Source organism: Capricornis sumatraensis, chromosome 1 (assembly GCF_032405125.1).
Source record: "Capricornis sumatraensis isolate serow.1 chromosome 1, serow.2, whole genome shotgun sequence".
Taxonomy (NCBI): domain Eukaryota; kingdom Metazoa; phylum Chordata; class Mammalia; order Artiodactyla; family Bovidae; genus Capricornis; species Capricornis sumatraensis.
The window spans coordinates 100,651,454-100,670,412 of NC_091069.1; the positions used below are offsets into that span (position 1 = coordinate 100,651,454).

The 18,959-nt window shown below is 43.6% G+C and overlaps 1 protein-coding gene across 1 annotated transcript; it reads right to left on the reverse strand.

The window, feature by feature from the left end:
• Nucleotides 1-8,540: 8,540 nt before the first annotated feature.
• On the reverse strand, nucleotides 8,541-18,696 carry NMS (neuromedin S). The gene is made up of 9 exons (XM_068983354.1): nucleotides 18,624-18,696; nucleotides 16,203-16,258; nucleotides 15,856-15,894; nucleotides 13,918-13,941; nucleotides 13,764-13,817; nucleotides 11,719-11,793; nucleotides 10,273-10,308; nucleotides 9,642-9,683; nucleotides 8,541-8,570 (listed from the first exon to the last, which is right to left on the reverse strand). Exons 1-9 carry the CDS (start codon nucleotides 18,694-18,696, stop codon nucleotides 8,541-8,543), a joined length of 429 nt encoding a protein of 142 aa, XP_068839455.1.
• Between the last annotated feature and the right edge of the window lie 263 nt (nucleotides 18,697-18,959).

An 18,959-nucleotide genomic window follows, 5' to 3' on the forward strand; every position in this document is an offset into this window, starting at 1 on the left:
TTTGCTCAGTGTTATGTGGCAGCCTGGATGGAGGGGACTTTGGAGGAGAATAGATACACGTATGTGGATGGATGAGTCCATTTACTGTCTACCTAAAGCTATCACAACATGATTAATCGGCTATGAAAAAGAAAATGTGAAAATGTTGATCCCTCAGTCATGTCCAACTCTTTATGATCCTGTGGGCTGTAGCCCACCAGGCTCCTCTGCCCATGAGATTTCCCAGGCAAGAATACTGGAGTGGGCTGCCATTTATTATTCTAAGGGGATCTTCTTGAACCAGGGGTCGAACCCGTGTCTCCTGCATTGCAGGCAGATTCTTTACCATCCGAGCCACCAAGGACGCCCTGTTGTGTTTCTTCCCAACCCAGTGACTGAACCTGGCTCTCCCGCACTGCAGGCAGACGCTTTACCATCTGAGCCACCAGGGACTTCGTTATGTTTCTAAACCTACTTAATTAAGCCCAAGCTGTGTTCATTCTTTTCCTGATGCTTGAGTGTAAAGTAACCAGGAACGCCCTTCCAATGGATATTTAGCTTACACCCTGGACTCCTTTTCTCTTCCCCGTCCCTAGCTCTCTCCACTTTCACCTTGATATACTGATATGCTCTAACTTTATACACTTCAGTTCAGTCGCTCAGTCGTGTCCAACTCTTTGCGACCCCACGGATCGCAGCACGCCAGGCCTCCCTGTCCATCACCAACTCCTGGAGTTCACTCAGACTCATGTCCATCGAGTCAGTGATGCCATCCAGCCATCTCATCCTCTGTCATCCCCTTCTCCTTCTGCCCCCAATCCCTCCCAGCATCAGAGTCTTTTCCAATGAGTCAACTCTTCGCATGAGGTGGCCAAAGTACTGGAGTTTCAGCTTTAGCATCATTCCTTCCAAAGAAATCCCAGGGCTGATCTCCTTCAGAATGGACTGGTTGGATCTCCTTGCAGTCCAAGGGACCCTCAAGAGTCTTCTCCAACACCACAGTTCAAAAGCATCAATTCTTCGGCGCTCAGCTTTCTTCACAGTTCAACTCTCACATCCATACATGACCACTGGAAAAACCATAGCCTTGACTGGACAGACTTTTGTTGGCAAAGTAATGCCTCTGCTTTTGAATATACTATCTAGATTGGTCATAACTTTTCTTCCAAGGAGTAAGCGTCTTTTAATCTCATGGCTGCAGTCACTATCTTAATATACTTTAATTTTACCATAAAAATCTAAATGGTGGAACTTTTATTTACACTAATTAATATTACTTAAGATTTTTTTATTATGAAATGCAGAGTTTGATAATGTAATAGTTACCTAGTTTTTAACTCATCCACTTCTCTGTAATGAGTCTAATTGAATGTCTCCTGCTTCAGGTACTTGAAGAGTCTCTATAGTTGGAGAAGTTGTGTTTTTCTTCCTTTTCCTTTGTAAAAGAAAAAGTGAGCTTGATAAAATTCTTAATTCTGGCACTAAATGTATCTCCCTGAATCCTCTTTATGTGCCTCCTTACCAGAGGCGGCTCTTCCCACATTCTGAAATTCCGTCTGAGAATATTTTTTTCTTTTCTTTTAGTGAAGGGGTGTATGTGTGTGTATACTTAAAAATAACTTTTAAAATTTCAGAACAGTTGTAGATGAATAGTAGAGTTGTGGAGATAGTACAGAGAATACGCATAGGGATATGAACTGGTGAAGCCACTATGGAAAATAGTATGGCAGTTCCTTAACAAATTAAAAAATGGAGTTGACGTATGATCCTGCAATCCCATTCCTGGACATATATCTTAAAAAGGTGAAAACACTAATTTGAAAAGATACACCCCAGTGTTCATAGCAGAACTGTTTATGATAGCCAGAACACGGAAGCAACCTGACCTCCATCAACAAAGATATGGATAAAGAAGACATGGCACGTATACACGGTGGACTATACTACTCAGTCATAAAGAGAATGAGGTGATGCCCGATGTGGACCTGGTACTTATCCTTTACATAATCACTCGTCCATTCACTTGCGCAAACATTTCTGGAGAGTCTACTTTAAGCTAAGGGCTGTGTTAGGCCTCAGAGCTTAAAAATGAATGAGGCATGGCTCCTGCCTTCAGGAAGCTAATGCCGACATGGAGAGGGACCCAGGGGGCAGCAACAGAGAAGAGAGGAAGAGCTCTGTGGGTGAGGAGGTCAAGAACTCTAGGCCCAGCGTGTCAGACAGATATTCACAGGGGCTTTGAGGCAGGAGGACAGGAGACAAGGCAGAGAGAAGGACCCTGGACAAATTGCCACATCCCTCAAGAGAAGCTGCAGGGGGCGGGGGCAGTAGCGTAGATGTGGCTAAGAGGATGGAGAAGGGATAAGATGTCTTAGCCAGAAGAAATGAGCTGCCAAGAAGTGTGGCCTCTCTGGGGAGGACGGAGGGCGATTGACCTGGAATACCAAGGTTGTGAAGACAACCCCTTATCCAAGGTGTCCTAGAATCGCTGGTGCTCTGGACACTGAGCAGCCTCCCAGCCTCCACTCCCACCACTTCCCAGGTCCTCAAGGAAGAGAAAGGAAGAGAGGTACAGCATCCAGGGAAGAGATGGTGGATAAAGAGGGGTTTTAGCCCCATTCAGAGTGCAGAGAGGGGTGCGTTGGAGGAGAGGGAGGCAGTGGAAGACAGCTAGACCAGCAGGCCTCAAGGCAGTAAGTACTCGTTGCTTCATCAGTGGGCACCAAGGCAGCTGGCAGTGAGTGCTTTCCTCCCCACAGACACCCCTCGCTCTTCTTCACCTGTTTCAGGTCAAGGTGAGTTTTCCCCAAGAGGGTGACAAATGATAGCTCCTCCCTGGACCATGCATCCTCCAAGTGTGTGGACATATGGTCTACCAGCTGGCTGTCCTGCACCCTAGCATCTCTGCAGCTGTTGTGAAGGGAAGCCTCTTCCGCTGGGCTCTGCTTTATCACAGTCACCCTCCAAGTTCTGTTTCACCGATGTCTGGAAGACAAAGACTAAGGGTATAAATAAAATAACTCCTACCGCCTCTCCTTCATGGTTTCTATTGATCGTGGCTTAAACTCTTGAGGCAAATTGATGGTTTTAATATTAAACTGAAATACCAAGAGTCAGCAAAGAGATTAAAAATTGAGCAAAAAAACAACCCTCTCTCAAAGTGGAATTTTTTCAGCATCTTTGGATGTGGTTTATTTGGGCCAGGAAAATGTTTCTTTCAGGTATTGGGACACACAAGATGAGTAACTTTATAAAAACTAAGAAAGCCAGAGAGTCTAAACATGTTGCACTGGACAAGCATCTGAATCTCCTCTCTCCTGGGAGAGGTGGGGGAGGGTACTCTCCTAATGGATCCAGATCCCTTTTTGGTCTCAAATCATGTATGGCCCTGGCCATGGTAAACTCTTTTTCTTTTTAATTGATTTATTTGGCTGCACCAGGGCTTAGTTGCAGCATGTGGGATCTAGTTCCCTGACCAGGGATTGAACCCAGGCATCCTGCATTGGGAATGGGGAATCATAGCCACTGGACCACCAGGGAAGTCCTGGCCATGGCGAACTCTCGATCCACCTTGTTCTTGCGCTGGGAACACCATCCCCACCTGAGTCAAGGGCTAAGGTGGCAAGGTCTGTAGGTTTGCAACTTCCTGTGGAACTCAACCTTGTACCCGCATTTCATCTCCCTCCTATTTTCTCATTTCAGTCTAACTTTAATAAAGATGTATCAGTCTTTCGACAAACATCCACCAACATTGACTGTCCCAGCGCTAGAGGAAAACATAATGATGACAAGATATTCTAGATGGAAGGACTCTGGGTAGAAGACGTGATCTGATCATAAATGGAGCCATCAGTGTATGGAAGGCATGGATAAGGTCTAGTGGGAAATGTCTTATTAACTAAATCACGTCTTGATATTGCATTCTGATCTGATGATTTTAATCCCTTCAAATATATATGAAAGCATGTGTTCTTCAGCCATGTCCAACTCTTTGCAACTTTATGAACTGTAGCCCACCAGGCTCCTTTGTCCATGAGATTTTCCCAGCAAGAATACTGGAGTGGGTCGCCATGCCCCCCTCCAGGGGATCGTCCTGACCCAGGGATCAAACCTGCGCCTCTTAGGACTCCTACACTGGCAGGCGGGTTCTTTACCACTAGTGCTGCCTGGGAAGCCCTTAAAGTGTGGTTTTTAAATTTCAAAAATGAATCCTACTCAGGATGGCTGTGCTGGGTCTTCGTTGCTTTGTGCAGGCTTTCTCTGGTTGCAGGCAGGGGAGGCTACTGTTCCTTGTGGTGCAGGGGCTTCTCACTGCGGTGGCTTCCCTGTGGAGCGCAGGCTCTAGAGTGTGCGGGCTTCAGTAGCTGCGGCGCACGGGCTTAGCTGCCCCACAGCATGTGGAGTCTTCTCGGACCAGGGATCAAACCCACGTCCTCCGCGTTGGCCTGAGGACCCTTAGCCATCGTGTCACTGGGGAAGCCCTACTCGGGACATTTTTAAGTTAATTTGGACACTCTTCTTTTTACATCTGAAAATTACTTAGTTGTCCAGTTTATTTAGTACATTTACCGTTGGTCTTTCATCTTTCATCATTGAGTTGAAAGTTGTTTTCTTTCTTTTTACTTTAACCATATTCTCTTAAAGGTCCAAAGTTTCAAACAAAAGGGCTGATGTAAACAATACCATGTGTGGTTGTGTAACTCTTACTGTGAAGACACAATGCCTTTAAAATATCAAGTGAGGAAAATCATCTCGGTCTGGACCCCGGCCAATGGCTAATCCCATGTTTCTGGGAAGTGGCCTGTGATGGTAAAGAGCTGTAGGTGTTGGAGTCTTTTCCACCTGGGTTTGAATTCTGACTCTACCATTTAGTGACACAGCCCAACATCTCGTGGCAGTAGACTTGCTCAAGTCATCCTGCATGGCAGGGTCTACAGATAGGTCTTAAAATATTCTTTTGGAGAAAATAGGATTGAGACTTCTTGCAAAAGCTTATCAAAGTGAAAATATTCATTATAAAATAAAAAAACTAAAAACTGACTCCTAGAAGTGTGATGGCTAAATGACATTTTAAAAGGAGGACTCTTAAATATGATGAGAAGCTTGAGAGACTTCAAAGAAAGAAGGTTGAGTGCAGTTTATGTTCACGACATGTATCATTGGGGCCCCTCAAATGTCATTTACAGAGGAGGCACCTGAGAAGGTAAAGGCCAGATACTCACTGCTTCTTGAAGAGTCTAGAGTTGGTATGTGGAGAAGGCAATGGCACCCCACTCCAGTACTCTTGCCTGGCAAATCCCATGGATGGAGGAGCCTGGTAGGCTGCAGTCCATGGGGTCGCTAAGAGTCGGACACGACTGAGCGACTTCACTTTCACTTTTCACTTTCATGCATTGGAGAAGGAAATGGCCACCCACTCCAGTGTTCTTGCCTGGGGAATCCCAGGGACGGGGGAGCCTGGTGAGCTGCCGTCTATGGGGTCGCACAGAGTCGGACACGACTGAAGTGACTTAGCAGCAGCAGCAGCAGAGTTGGTATGTGGGATTTTACGGGTTTTTTGGTTTGTTTTTTAAATTTTATTGACATAGAATGTGGTGTTAATTTCTGCTGTACAACAGAGTGATTCAGTTATACACATATATACTCTTTTTCATATTCTTTTCCATTATGGTTTATCATAGGCTATCGAATATAATTCACTGTGCTAAACAGTAGGTCCCTGTTGTTTATCCATTCTCTATAGAATAGTTTGCATTTGCTAATCCCAAACTCTGTCAGACTTTATTTCTGGGGGCTCCCAAATCACTGCAGATGGTGATTACAGCCATGAAATTAAAAGATACTTACTCCCTGTAAGGAAAGTTATGACCAACCTAGACAGCATATTAAAATGCAGAGACATTACTTTGCCAACAAAGGTCCATCTAGTCACGGCTATGGTTTTTCCACTGGTCATGTATGGATGTGAGAGTTGGACTGTGAAGAAAGCTGAACGCCAAAGAACTGATGCTTTTGAACTATGGTGTTGGAGAAGACTCTTGAGAGTCCCTTGGACTGCAAGGAGATCCAACCAGTCCATCCTGAAGGAGATCAGTCCTGGGTGTTCATTGGAAGGAATGATGCTAAAGCTGAAACTCCAATACTTTGGCCACCTCATGTCAAGAGTTGACTCATTGGAAAAGACTCTGATGCTGGGAGGGATTGGGGGCAGGAAGAGAAGGGGACGACAGAGGATGAGATGGCTGGATGGCATCACCGACTTGATGGACATGAGTCTGAGTGAACTCTGGGAGTTGGTGATGGACAGGGAGGCCTGGCATGCTGCGATTCATGGGGTCACAAAGAGTCGGACACGACTGAGTAATTGAACTGAGCTGACTGAATCCCAAACTCTGTCTATTCCTCTCCCACCCCTTGGCAACCACAAATCTTTCTCTATGTCTATGAGCCTGTTTCTGTTTCATAGATAAGTTCATTTGTGTCATATTTCAGATTTCACACATAAGTGATAGCATATGATTCTTATCTTTCTCTTTCTGACTTACTTTGCTTAGTATAATAATTTCTAGGTCTATCTGTGTTGCTGCAAACGGCATTATTTCATTCTTTTTATGGCTGAGTAATATTCCCTTGTGTGTGTGCACAACATCCTCTGAGTCCATTCCTCTGTCAGTGGGTATTTAGATTGTCTCCGTGTCCTGGCTATTGTAAATAGGGCTGCCATGAGCATAGAGGTGCATGTAACCTTTCAGATTATAGTTTTGTCTGGGTATACGCCATAAGATCACAAAGAGGTGGACACGACTGAGTGACTGAACAAGAACAAATGCCCAGAGTGGGATTACTGGATCATGTTGGAGTTAGTATGTGTTAACTTGATGCTGTAACTTTGAGCCCCTAGTCAGCAGTATAGGAGCAGTTCTCATTAGGGCAAGTCCCTTTACCATTTGTATAACAAAATTCATCTCCAAAGTGTAACTAGAGCCAACACTCCCTGAGTGCTCACTGGGAACCACCACTCTAAGCCCCTTATATGGACTATCTACCCAGTCATCACAAAAATGATGTGAAGATGCTGTAATTACCAGCTCCGTTTTATCATGGAAGTGACCAACCCACAGTCCTCCAACTAAAAGGCGGAGTCAGGATCTGAAGCCAACCAGATGCTCCCAAGCCTGTGCTCTCAATTCTCAAGAATAACAAAGTCATCAAGACACGCTAAACAATACCAAATCTAGCACATTTTAAACATATGTACCTTAAAGCTTCCCCGGTGGCTCAGAGTAAAGAATCTGCCTGCAATGCAGGAGACCCAAGTTCGATTCCTGGGTCGGGAAGAATTTCCCTGGAGAAGGAAATAGCAACCCACTCCAGCATTCTTGCCTGGAAAATCCCATGGACAGAGGAGCCTGGTTGGCTACAGTTCATGGGGTCACAAAGAGTTGGACACGACTGAGCGACTAACACACATACACTTTAAAAATATATCCAATCCCTCCCCCAACACTCTCCAATAAGAAATGAAAATGTCATGTCAATGCTACTTTATTTTTTACATAATTGAATATTCTAGTGAATAGAGAGGCAAGAGAATTCTCTTTAAATAGTGCTCACAGAAAGCAATTTGACGTTTGTTCAAAATAACTGCTCGATTGCCTGATCCAGATTCCCTTTGGCACTGAATTCTGAAAAGAAAAAGGAAAAATGTACAGGTCAGATAGAATCATTATCAGAATGGGGATGAAGCAGAGGGGCATGTTATTACACAACATATTTAAAAATGCCTCACTTGACATGGCATGAAGGCCCCGAACCAGGACTCATGAGATGTGTTATTGCTGTAACTGATCAGGCCACTAGGTCAGTGTGAGGGGGATGGCCTCAGGGACCACCTCCCCCTGTGCAGCCAGGGTAGCGTGCTCCCCAGCATCTGGACAGAGCTCTCAGACACTCTGGCCTGCCAGGGCCTCAGTCACTGCTTGTTGGTCCAGGCTGTGCTCCAGGTGGGAGGCTGGGGCGCCCCTGAAGGACAGCAGCCTCATGTTCCTGGAACCGCTTCATGTAGGAGACAGAGAAGGTCCAGAATTGCCTTCATGCAGACTCCCCCAACACCATCACAGGCCAGAAGCCGAGAAATCCCCTGAGATTTCACCTCGGGGTCTCCGAGCATAATTGAATGGAGGGAATAGTCTGGCCTGGCTGTAGTCAGAAATGCTCCCACTATAGAAAACTCGTCCCCACCAAGCATGCCAGATATGTGGATTTGCCTCATCACAAGGGCCCAGTGAGAAGTCACAAAAGCTCTGTCTCCTCACAGCGGCTGCTGGCGACAGCGCACCTGCAAAGACTGCCTTGTTTGGGACAATGCCAGGCTGCAGTGGGGTCTCTGTGATGCTGAGAGCGTGAAAGGGAGGGAGCAGAGGTCCTTAGGGGTTCCACATGGTCCCAGCTTTTTGGAACTATCACCCCTCTGGCTGCCTCTCACTCCCCCATGTCTGACATAAAATGTTTATTTGGAGAAGAGTTGCAGAGAGGCTGACCTTGGACAATCCTACCAGGTGTCAAAGATCAAGGTTTCTTCCATTCCTTGGCTGAAAAACACAACAAACAAAAAATGGAGCCGCTTATAGTGCTGAGACCAAACTGCCTGGAATCTGATTCTTGGTTCCAGATTCTTTCTCTACTACCCTAAGTTTCTGTTCCCCTAACTGGGATGTTAGCAGCTTCCTTGGGCGCTCAGCTTGGGAGTGGGTCTGTGGGTCCTCTGCACAGTGTCCCAGGACCCCTGCTGTTCCTACATTCCTGACACTGTCCCCCACCCCACCACCCCATCCCGCAGCCTCTGTTTATATGGCAGGACCATCCCCAAACCATTCATCACGAGATTTCTCACCCTAGATACACCATCACACCCAGACCAACTGTTTCTGCAAGCACTTTCCAGAGAACAACCACCAACAGGGCATGCAGGTTTAAAAGGTGTACTTGGGGTGTCGTGGAGGTGGGAAGAATTTCTGTGGTTAAGTAAGTTTTGAAATGTACGATTGAGCCACATTAAAGAGCTTGTTTTCTGAGGACGCGGAAGTGTGCTCTGTAAACTTTGGAGTGTCAGGTGCAGTGGTTTTGACCATGTTTGACCTTTGCAGAGCATCTCTTAGCACCAGTGACCCCAGAATGAAGATGGAGGAGCATACGCTTAGTCTGACTCACACGTTTTTCTGATGCAAACACTAAAGATCTAAGGGGTGAAACAGCTAGTGAGTGGTAGATCAAGAGCTAAAACATCATATGTGACTTTTGCAAGAGGCTTCAAGTCCCATCGGAAGAAGTACCAGTAGATTCCTATTCGCAGGAGAGGGCCAAGTTTTCTGGACCTTCATGCTAGGGAAAATAGACTCCAACTATGGTTGGTCCCCGCATCTGTCCATCAACATAGCTCCTGCCTCCCACCCCTGAGCTCCTCCCAGAGCCCTCCTGTGCTCAGCCTGTGTCCTGCTGGACCTTCCCCTTTCCCAGTGATGACTCACACCCTAAGGGTGAGAATGTTCTCTCAGTGATTCACCAGTTCCCCACGGGGCCCTGGCCGGGCTCATTCAGTAATAACTCCATAATTGGGGAGGTAGAACGGAATCAGGGTGAAAAAAAGAAGAAACATGCTTTACCCTGAAAAGGAAAAACGGTCTTCCCAAGGTGGCAGTGTAATCCTGAGAGATAAAAACACAAACTGTTACCCAATCAGGCTGTGCCAAAGGTCTTTCAAAAATGTCTATGGCAGTAGTTTTCAAACTGTGGTCCCCAAACACAAAGCATCAACGACACCTGGGAACTTGTTAGAAATGCAACACCTCAGGTGCCCACTGATTCTCTGGGGTTGGGGCCCAGCCATTTGCATTTTAACAAGGTCCCAGGTTCTTATGGTTCATGGTCAACTAGAAGAAGCACAGGCATTGATACATGGGGTTCGTGACACCTGCAGGATCCCTCCTCAGATTTGCACAACTGGCCTGTGGGCCCCTGAGCCAGAACTCAAATCTCCAGGAGCAAATGGCCCCACGTGACTCACCTGTAAGAACTGACATGAAATAGTACCATCCAGGGGCACGGCTCCTTGGTTTCTTTCTGCTCCAGGACAAGCCCAGGGAAACCCCAAATTAGATGCTCAGAGAATTCCAGAGCATAGTGTGAGGCCAGTTCTTTGCAGAAGTGGTCCAAAGAGCCTGCAAGCATTCCCCCATCTCTAGGAGATGCAGATCTTTCTTTTTGGGGGTGGCGTTCACCGTAAGGTTTACCTACCTTTTTGGTAAAATCCACTGCAGTGGCCCTGGAATCCTGTAAAGGAATGAGGACCTGGTTCATTTAATAGGAAACTCACCCCCTGCTCCCTGGCTTGCAGTGGTGCTGTGACCTGGCCCCTCCCTGGTTCCATTCTAAGATAACCAGAAGTCAGATGCAAAAACGTCATTCGAGGAGACAGCTAACCTTGGAGACAATTACAATTTCATATTCTGGATGGTGAGGATGTTTGCTTGATTGAGTTGCCTTAAGGTCTAGGACAATGTTAAACTTGGCTTGTTCTTCCCAACAGCTTCCACTTGAAACTGACTCCTGGCTTAGGCATATTTTTCAAGGATAAATGATTTCAGTTTTTTCAGCTCATCTGTGCCAGTAAATCTGGCCCATAGTGGAGGCTGACTCAAGCTGGAAGCCTACTGTCAGCATCTGAGCAGATAGACTGTGATGGCCTGTGCTCAGGGTGACCAATTGGCTTCTCAGGAAGTGAGCAATTTTCTGGGGTCTTGGCATTTTCAGAGATAAACCTAGGAATGTCTTGGGCCAACTGCAATGAGTTGGTCACCTTACTTGGACTCACATTGTCCAAAAATTGTGTTTCTTTGTTTTGGTCTCATGCAACAAAACCTTGATGGACCTTTTCAACATGTTCAGCTATTACTGAAACCGCAATGCAATGCTAAGTCGCTTCAGTCATGTCTGACTCTTTGCGACCCTGTGGACTATAGCCCACCAGGTTCCTCTGTCCATGGGATTCTCCAGGGAAAAATACTGGAGTGGGTTGCCATTCCCTTCTCCAGGGGATCTTCCTGACCCAGGGATCAAACCCAAGTCTCTTGCGTCCTGTGCATTGGCAGGTGGGTTATTTACCACTAGTGCCAGCTGGGAAGCCCATTATTGAAACCAGTCATAGCTAAACTTAAATTTTAATCAAAATGATTCATTTTTGAAATTTAATTTTTTATTTCATATTAGTACATAGCTGATTTACAACGTTGTGTTAGTATCAGAGATTTTTTTTAAGAAACAAAGCTCTGATGTTGCACCTAAAGACTCAGAGTGGCCAAATATAAATAAATGAAAATATTTAAAAAAAAAAAACAAAGGAAACAAAGCTCTGAGATAAAAATAAAGGAGCAGGTGGGACAATGGGAAGCAGTGTGCATGACCAGGGCAGGTGTCTATGTCATGAGGAAGAATAAGAAGGGGCAGGGAAAGTGAAAAAAATGGCACAAAAACTAAAATGGAAAAGGATGAAGAGCACAGATGAGGAGATGGTCACAAAGCTGGACCACAGCCCCTCCCCGACCCCAGCCCTGCAGCCACCGTGTGAAGACTGTACAAGGAGAAAATGCCAGCGAGCACCACCCAAGGCGACGAAAGGCATTCACCACGGCGAAGTGAGCTTTCAGCGGTATTAACAGTATGGTGGAAGGAAAAAGTACATACGCGCCGCCAAAATGTCTTCATCCTTCGATCAGCAAGCTTGGCTGCCAGACGCATTAGAGGGTGCACAGGAGGAAACTGGCAAAGAGGCGGTGAGGGTCAGATAGTGCCAGGATGGAGCCCAGGGCTATGCGCAATCCTGTCTGCTCACCCTCTTACAAATGGGTTTAATTTTCAGAGTAAGATCCGTTTCCAAGCCTAAGCCTGAAGTTTTATGATATCAATAAAGAATCGCTTGCCTGGCTCACACATTTCATTCCAACACATCACTTAAAAATATTCCCTTAAGGGAAATCAGACTTGTATCTGCATTAACCCCAGGCATTTGTCCTAGTGTGGAGTGCTTTATCTCACAGAAGCATCTCTGTGAAGATCCTCTCTGGCTCTCCAGGTGTGCTCTCCTCCTCTAAGGGACAAGGCTAAAAGGTGCCATTCATCATCACCACCCAACGCATGTTATTTCCCTGAATGTCTCATCTGTGACTGCCCAGCACACACTCAGACATACACACCCTACCTTATCTAGTCCCGTGAATTCTCCCCAGGCATTTCGGCTCAGAGTCAAACTTAATTTTTGTTTCCCTGGTGTCACAGTGGTAAAGAATCCACCTGTCAACGCAGGAGACATGGGTTTGACCCCTGGGTTGGGAAGATCCCCTGAAGAAGGAAATCGCAACCCCTTCCAGTATCCTTGCCTGGGAAGTCCCATGGACAGAGGAGCCTACAGACCATGGGGTCACAAAAGAGAAGAGTCAGACACGACTTAGTGACTGAAGAGCAACAACAAAGGTTAACTTGCATCACAGGTATGGAATTTACCTTTTCCCACCCATTTTTACTTTTTTAAAGATTTTTTGATGTGAACAATTTTTAAAGTCCTTATTGAATTTGTTATAATATTGCTCCTGTTTTATGCTTCAGTTTTTTGGCTGTGAGGCATGTAAGATCTTAGCTCCCCAACCGGGGATTGAACTTGCACCCCCTGCACTGGAAGGCAAGGTTTTAACCACTGGACTGCCAGGGAAGCCTCCTTCCATCACTGACATTGCTGCACTTGCAGGGCCCATGGCCTGTCTTGACGATATCCCCCTCCTTACGTGATCCCCATGACTAAATCTGTACTACTCTTGAGTCTTTGCCTCTAAGGAAAAAAACATTTTGCTTGGTATTTGTATGTTTGTTTGTGTGCTTGTTTTTAAGGTTCTTCCTGAAGACTTGGAAAGTCTTGATTAAATAAATAAGCAACTTTCTAATAGTATAATTTCAATCACTATAACTGGATTGAAATTCTAGTAAAAATTCTATTCTATGATTTCCCCAATATTCTCCAAATCATACCCTGTAGAAATTCAACAATCTCTCCCTGAGGATAACTCAAAATTATAATAAGAAAATTAGAGGTGATGCTTTTAATTCCCACAGCACATATTACACAGTGACAGTGATAAAAGACACCCGTGGATGACTGTTGGGAATATGGCACTTTACACTTCACAAAGTAGTTTTCCAAAATTTAAAAAGAAAAGGTAATAATGAGCAATGTAAATAGAGTTCAGTCTTTACCAGGGTCTTCTTGTCCCTCTGTTTAAGTGCATAATAAAAAGTGATTTCTCACTAATTTTTCCTTTTCTGTAATGAGTTCTCTAGCTTTTCAGATCTGTCAACCTCCCTGGCCCCTTCCCCAGAGAGGGAGAGAGATGATCCTTGTAGTCCTTGGAAAAAAGCACCAAGAGTGTCTGTAAGCCCCCTGTTTTTCTATTTGTCTGAATATACTAAAGATTTTTTTTGATGTGAACCATTTTTTAAAGTCTTTATTGAATTTGTTACAATATTGCTTCTGTTTTGGGTTTTGGGTTTTCTGGCCCCAAGGCATGTGGGATTATAGTTCCCTGACCAGGGATCGAACCTGCACCCCCTACATTGATAGGCAAAGTCTTAGCCACAAGACCACCAGGGAAGTCCCTATCTGCCTATATTAAATGAAAAGGGACAAAGGCAGGCAGAGGAAAGTGACTTTTACAGAAAGAAGATTATGATAAAATACTGACCCCTGTTTTAACTGGATGCGTCGGCTCCCGAGTTCTGGAGTAGTGAAATAAAAACTAAATAAGAAGGAAAAAAAAAAGATTGATTTTAATTCTAAGTGTCACTTGCCAAAAGTGTAGTAATTGCATAATTTGTTACTGGGCTGGTAGTACTCACCCTTTTGTATATGTCTTGATTATCCTGAAAAGAGAATAGTGAGGATGTCACATAGAATTTTACTAGGGCAGGTTTCCAGTAGAAATTACAGCAGGCACCTTCTTGACTTACCTGAATATTACGAAATAAGTTGGCAGTCTAAAAGGAAATCATTTTACCACCTTAATGAGGCTGTAGTGGATGTGGAATCTTGCTAAAAGGAAATTTGCCAGCAATAACATTACTTTAAAACTTAATCTTATTTACCCTCTCGATCTTCAGGGAAAACATACTCTATAATGCGTTGAAGCAATACCCTAATCAATTCCCAGATAGCCATCTGACTAAAAGGTAGGATAAAATAATGGTTGCAACTTTTAATTTGCTCCTGGGCATTTGCTGGAATTCAGTGTTTTGAGGGTTGGTTCATATAGCCCAATTTCCCCCCCTAAAATCTCTCTACATGAATCTTCAACTTTTTTTTTTTTTTTCAGAAAATCCAGCTTTTAATTTCCAAATCCTTGTTAGAGCATCATTTTGTTCTGTCTGCATGAATGACAGTGCAGGAAAAGCTGTACTGGCAGCATATCCTACTCAAAGATGTACTGTGGATGATCTTGCAAATATCTGGTTACTATTGGTCTCATCTCATTTATAATACTGACTGATCGCATCTCATTTATAAACATTGTTGAATCAGCTCAAACTTCAATCAAGACAGGAACGAAAGTTGTCAGGAACACTTTGATTTTGTTGCTGTGAGTAGATCTTCCTACCAACTTTGTGGAGACTTTCTTCAGTAACCAATACTTACGTAATTCTCTCTTTCTCTGTGTGGTATGCGTGTACACGCACACACATGCATATGGACACACACACACAAATGAACCTAAACCATTAACAGCAGAGGCTCAGTGGACACTAACTCTCTACTTCCTTACCATTGCCATTTCTAAACCAGCCTACTACTTCAACAACTCCTGGTCTCTTTGTGAGCATCTGTTCAAGAAGTGTGTGTGTGTTGTGTATGTGTGGTGTATATGTGTGTGTGTGTGTGTGTGCATGTTCTGGACACATATCAGGTAAACAATATTTTTGTTACCATGTTTATCAACTTTATACCATTACTTTCCAAGTCAAAAACATTTTTTGGAGATGATTTTCTAGGTGATGAATGCCAGCTCTCAAGATCATATGTACTTTCCTTGCTTTATTCTTTTCTTTTTAGAGAAAAAATGCTTTTTAAAAAAATTTTAGTTATCTATATTATAGACTGTTTCCCCAACTAGAATATAAGTTCCATGAAAGCAAGTAATTCTGTTCATTTGGATCAGTACTGTATCCCCACATAGTATGCAATTATATGTATATATGTGATTATGTGAGCTTCCCAGGTAGCTCAGCTGGTGAAGAATCCACCTGCAATACAGGAGACCCTGGTTCAATTCCTGGGTCGGGAAGATCCCCAGGAGGAGGGATAGGCTACCCACTCCAGTATTCTTTGGCTTCCCTGGTGGCTTAGATGGTAAAAAATCTGCCTGCAATGTGGGAGACCTGAGTTTGATCCCTGGGTTGGAATGATTCCCCTGGAGGAGGGCATGGTAACCCACTCCGGTATTCTTGCCTAGAGAATCCCATGGACAGAGGAGCCTGGTGGGCTAGAGTCCATGGGGTCACAAAGTAGGACATGACTGAGCGACTAAGCACAGCTCAGCATGTGATTATGTATATGTGACTATGATAATTGTAAGAATGCAGATGAACTACCAATATTTTATGGTCATTTCTATTTAGGAGATTCACTTGTTATTTCCTAAAACAATATTTTTATACACACAATACATACACACAGAATTCTGTAGGTTGCAAAAGAGTGCTTATTTACAGATATTGATTACAGCATAAACAGGTGCACTGTTATAAATATAAGACTTATCTTACGTGCATCAATTTTTTTACCTTAGGTTGTCTAGAAAGACTTGCCCAATATGCCATCCGCTAAAAAAAAATGAGGAAAACAAATCAAAGATAAGTACAAATTCCTTAATCAATAGAATTAAAATTAAATTCTAAAATTGTTTCCTTTATGAACCTTTATCTTCTCCCACAGCAGCCATGAATTTCAACACAACTCCTAAGATAATTTAAATGAGGCCATGAAAATGACAACAGGGAGTTTCTGCTGTAGCCAAGAATCTGATCTGAAAATAGTTTGATCTGAAAATAGTTTTGACCGAACATTGTCCACAGGATATTTTCAAGGTTAAGACTAAATAAAAATCTCACATTACTGAACAATGGTGTACCTCAAACTTCACAATATCCAGGCCATCTGAAGCATCAGTGAAAGGTTGAGGAAATCCTATTGTGAGAAATCATAAAAATCTCCATTAGGAAAAAAGAGGTAGTAGCATTACCTTTTAAATCTTTTCCATGAAAAACATACAGTGATTCTATTAATATGTTGGTGTTAAAAGGACAGACAAAGAAAACACACTTCTACCTACCACTAGCAAATCACAGGCTTGTGCCAAAATTAACTTAAAATTACATGGTTTTTCATATTTACCAAGAGTTAGCAAGTCAGGAAAGAAGAGAAAAAACGCCTAGGTAATAGCTCAATTTGTATTTAGATGGAATGTGTAAGGACAGGATTGGTGTCAATAAGAGGAGATATATGTATACATATAGCTGATTCCCTTTGCTGTACAGCAGAAACTAACACAACATTGTAAATCAGCTATACTCCAATAAAAATTAATTTAAAAAGCAACCTCCTCAAAACCTTTACCACTACAATACATTTCTACTTTGTTTTTTATCTTTCTCCTAATTACATTAATAAAATGCAGTCATTGTTTAAAAAAAATAAGTATGTGCAACAGAGTTAGTCTTGGAACTTTAAAGAAATATGGCCATTTGTCTCTCTGCCTCATCAGACACTTCAGGGGTAGGATTATGAGGAAAGTTGCTACTGGCATGTACCTGAACCCTCTGCCTGTCAATTTTTACCTGACCTAAATGAAGTCTTCATCTCATTTGCATACAACGCAACACTTGAAAAAATAGTTAACACTGCAACTGAAAGAATCAGCTGCAGGATAGATCAAAACTAACAAAATGAAATTAAATGAATAAATATGAGACGCCCAATTCAGATTTTTTAAATCTGAAACAGGGAATATCTAGCTCAAGACTAGTATTTTTTTAAATATTCAGTGATATTTTGCTCTCTGCAGTCTCGCTATAAGCCAAGAAAATAATACTGTATGCAAATGATACTGTTCCAACCTTGAAAGGTACCTGAAGTCTCTTACCTGAAATGATAGGATATGTGGTGAGCTGATGGAATTGAGCATAGGTTTCTTTCATCAAGAGAAAAATTATGAAGTGTGTGTTAACTGCCTTCAACTATTTTGAGAACTGTCATAAGAAATATTAGTCTTATTCTGTATATCCCCCAAGGGCAGAACTAAGGCTAATGGTTAGAAAGTACATGTGATCATATTGCAGATTGATGTAAAAAAGTTTTTGATGACTGGAGGTATTAAAAAATGCAAAGTAATTCAAAACAATCCCCTAAGGATTTATTAAGAATTTCTATGTTAACAATACGATGATAAAGATCATAAGGACCCCATCCTCAGGGAACAGAAAATTAAATTATTAAAAGAGGGAGGTGGATATAAATATGTAAGCAGATAAATAAAAGGTAATAAGACATTGTAATATTAATAAGATGCTTTTGGAAACCAGGGGAGGCAGATACTGGCTGACTTAGTCTGGTAGTGAGCTGAGTATCCCTGAAAGTAATCAAATAGGGAAACCATAGAGGTGATCCCTGCTCTTCTGAGAGGCTAAACTAGATGAATTTCATGGTGCCTTGCAACACCCAACCTTTGTGATTACACCGCAGAACACAGAAAAACAAATATGCTATTTGAAATGTATTTTCTGGTTGAATATATTTTCACAGATATTCTACTCCTTAAACCAAAATTCTGATGGAAAAATCTAAAATTTTTAAATAACTGTGTTTCCAACAGGAGCTTCTACTGCTTCCTGTATCATATATCGAGTTACCTGGAGATGAGTAAGAAATTTTGACTACGAACCCCATGCCTAACCCTTGTTCCCTACAAACGCACTGATTCTCAGTTGTTGACGCGACCTTCCGAGTCCCGTCAGCACCTCGGACAGCGCCCAAGCCTTGGAAGACAGGCGCTTCTTGGGACGCTGCCCCCACCCTACTTCCCCTCCACCACCCCTCCCAACACTCCTGTCCAATCCAGAGAAAAGACTATGAAAAGACTCCTTCTTCCTGTGTGTACTGCCCCTCTCCAGCTGTCCCCCAGTCTTCAGTCTTTGGGACTGTAAGCTCAGTATTACCATCTCCGCTCTCATGTCTTCAGAGTTCTAAGACCACATATGACTAACACGCTGGAGTTGCCCCCTGGCTCATATTCCTCACAGTTTCAGTGGCACATCCTGGGGCCAGCCCCAGGGCAAGAGCTGTTTAAAGGCGGTTCCACATGGGAAAGTAACCTCCTTAGGTAAAAGGCAGTGACATCTAGCTTTGTCCCTCCTCTCTGCTGGAAGCCATTTCTAGAGGGTGGGTGAGGAGATCAAGCTAGACTCCTTCCAGAAGTGCCTTGAAGGATCAAGGTCTGTCCCAGTCTTCCTTAGAGCTCAGACCAGCTGGGGTCTCCTGGAAGGGGTCCCCTTACCTGAGGAAGGAATTTGTAGCAGGCAGAAGCAATAGATGGCCAAGATGGATGGGAACTGGGCAAGACATATCATCTTCAAAGTCCAGATTCTTGTTGCTGGCCACAGATGTGTTCTGCTGGGACAGGAGCTGAGCATTTCCTGAAATTCCACCGGCAAAGACAACCCTTCACCCTCTGTCTGACCAGCCGGGTGGAGAAGGTACCTTTATTTGCAATGCCCTGGAGCGCATGGGCTGAGCACAAATCAGCTTTGCACAGGAGGACTGGCTTTCTCATAAATGTCATGCTGGGCCCTTATTTGTAGAATAATATCTTCCTGGTGTATGTAGGCATTGT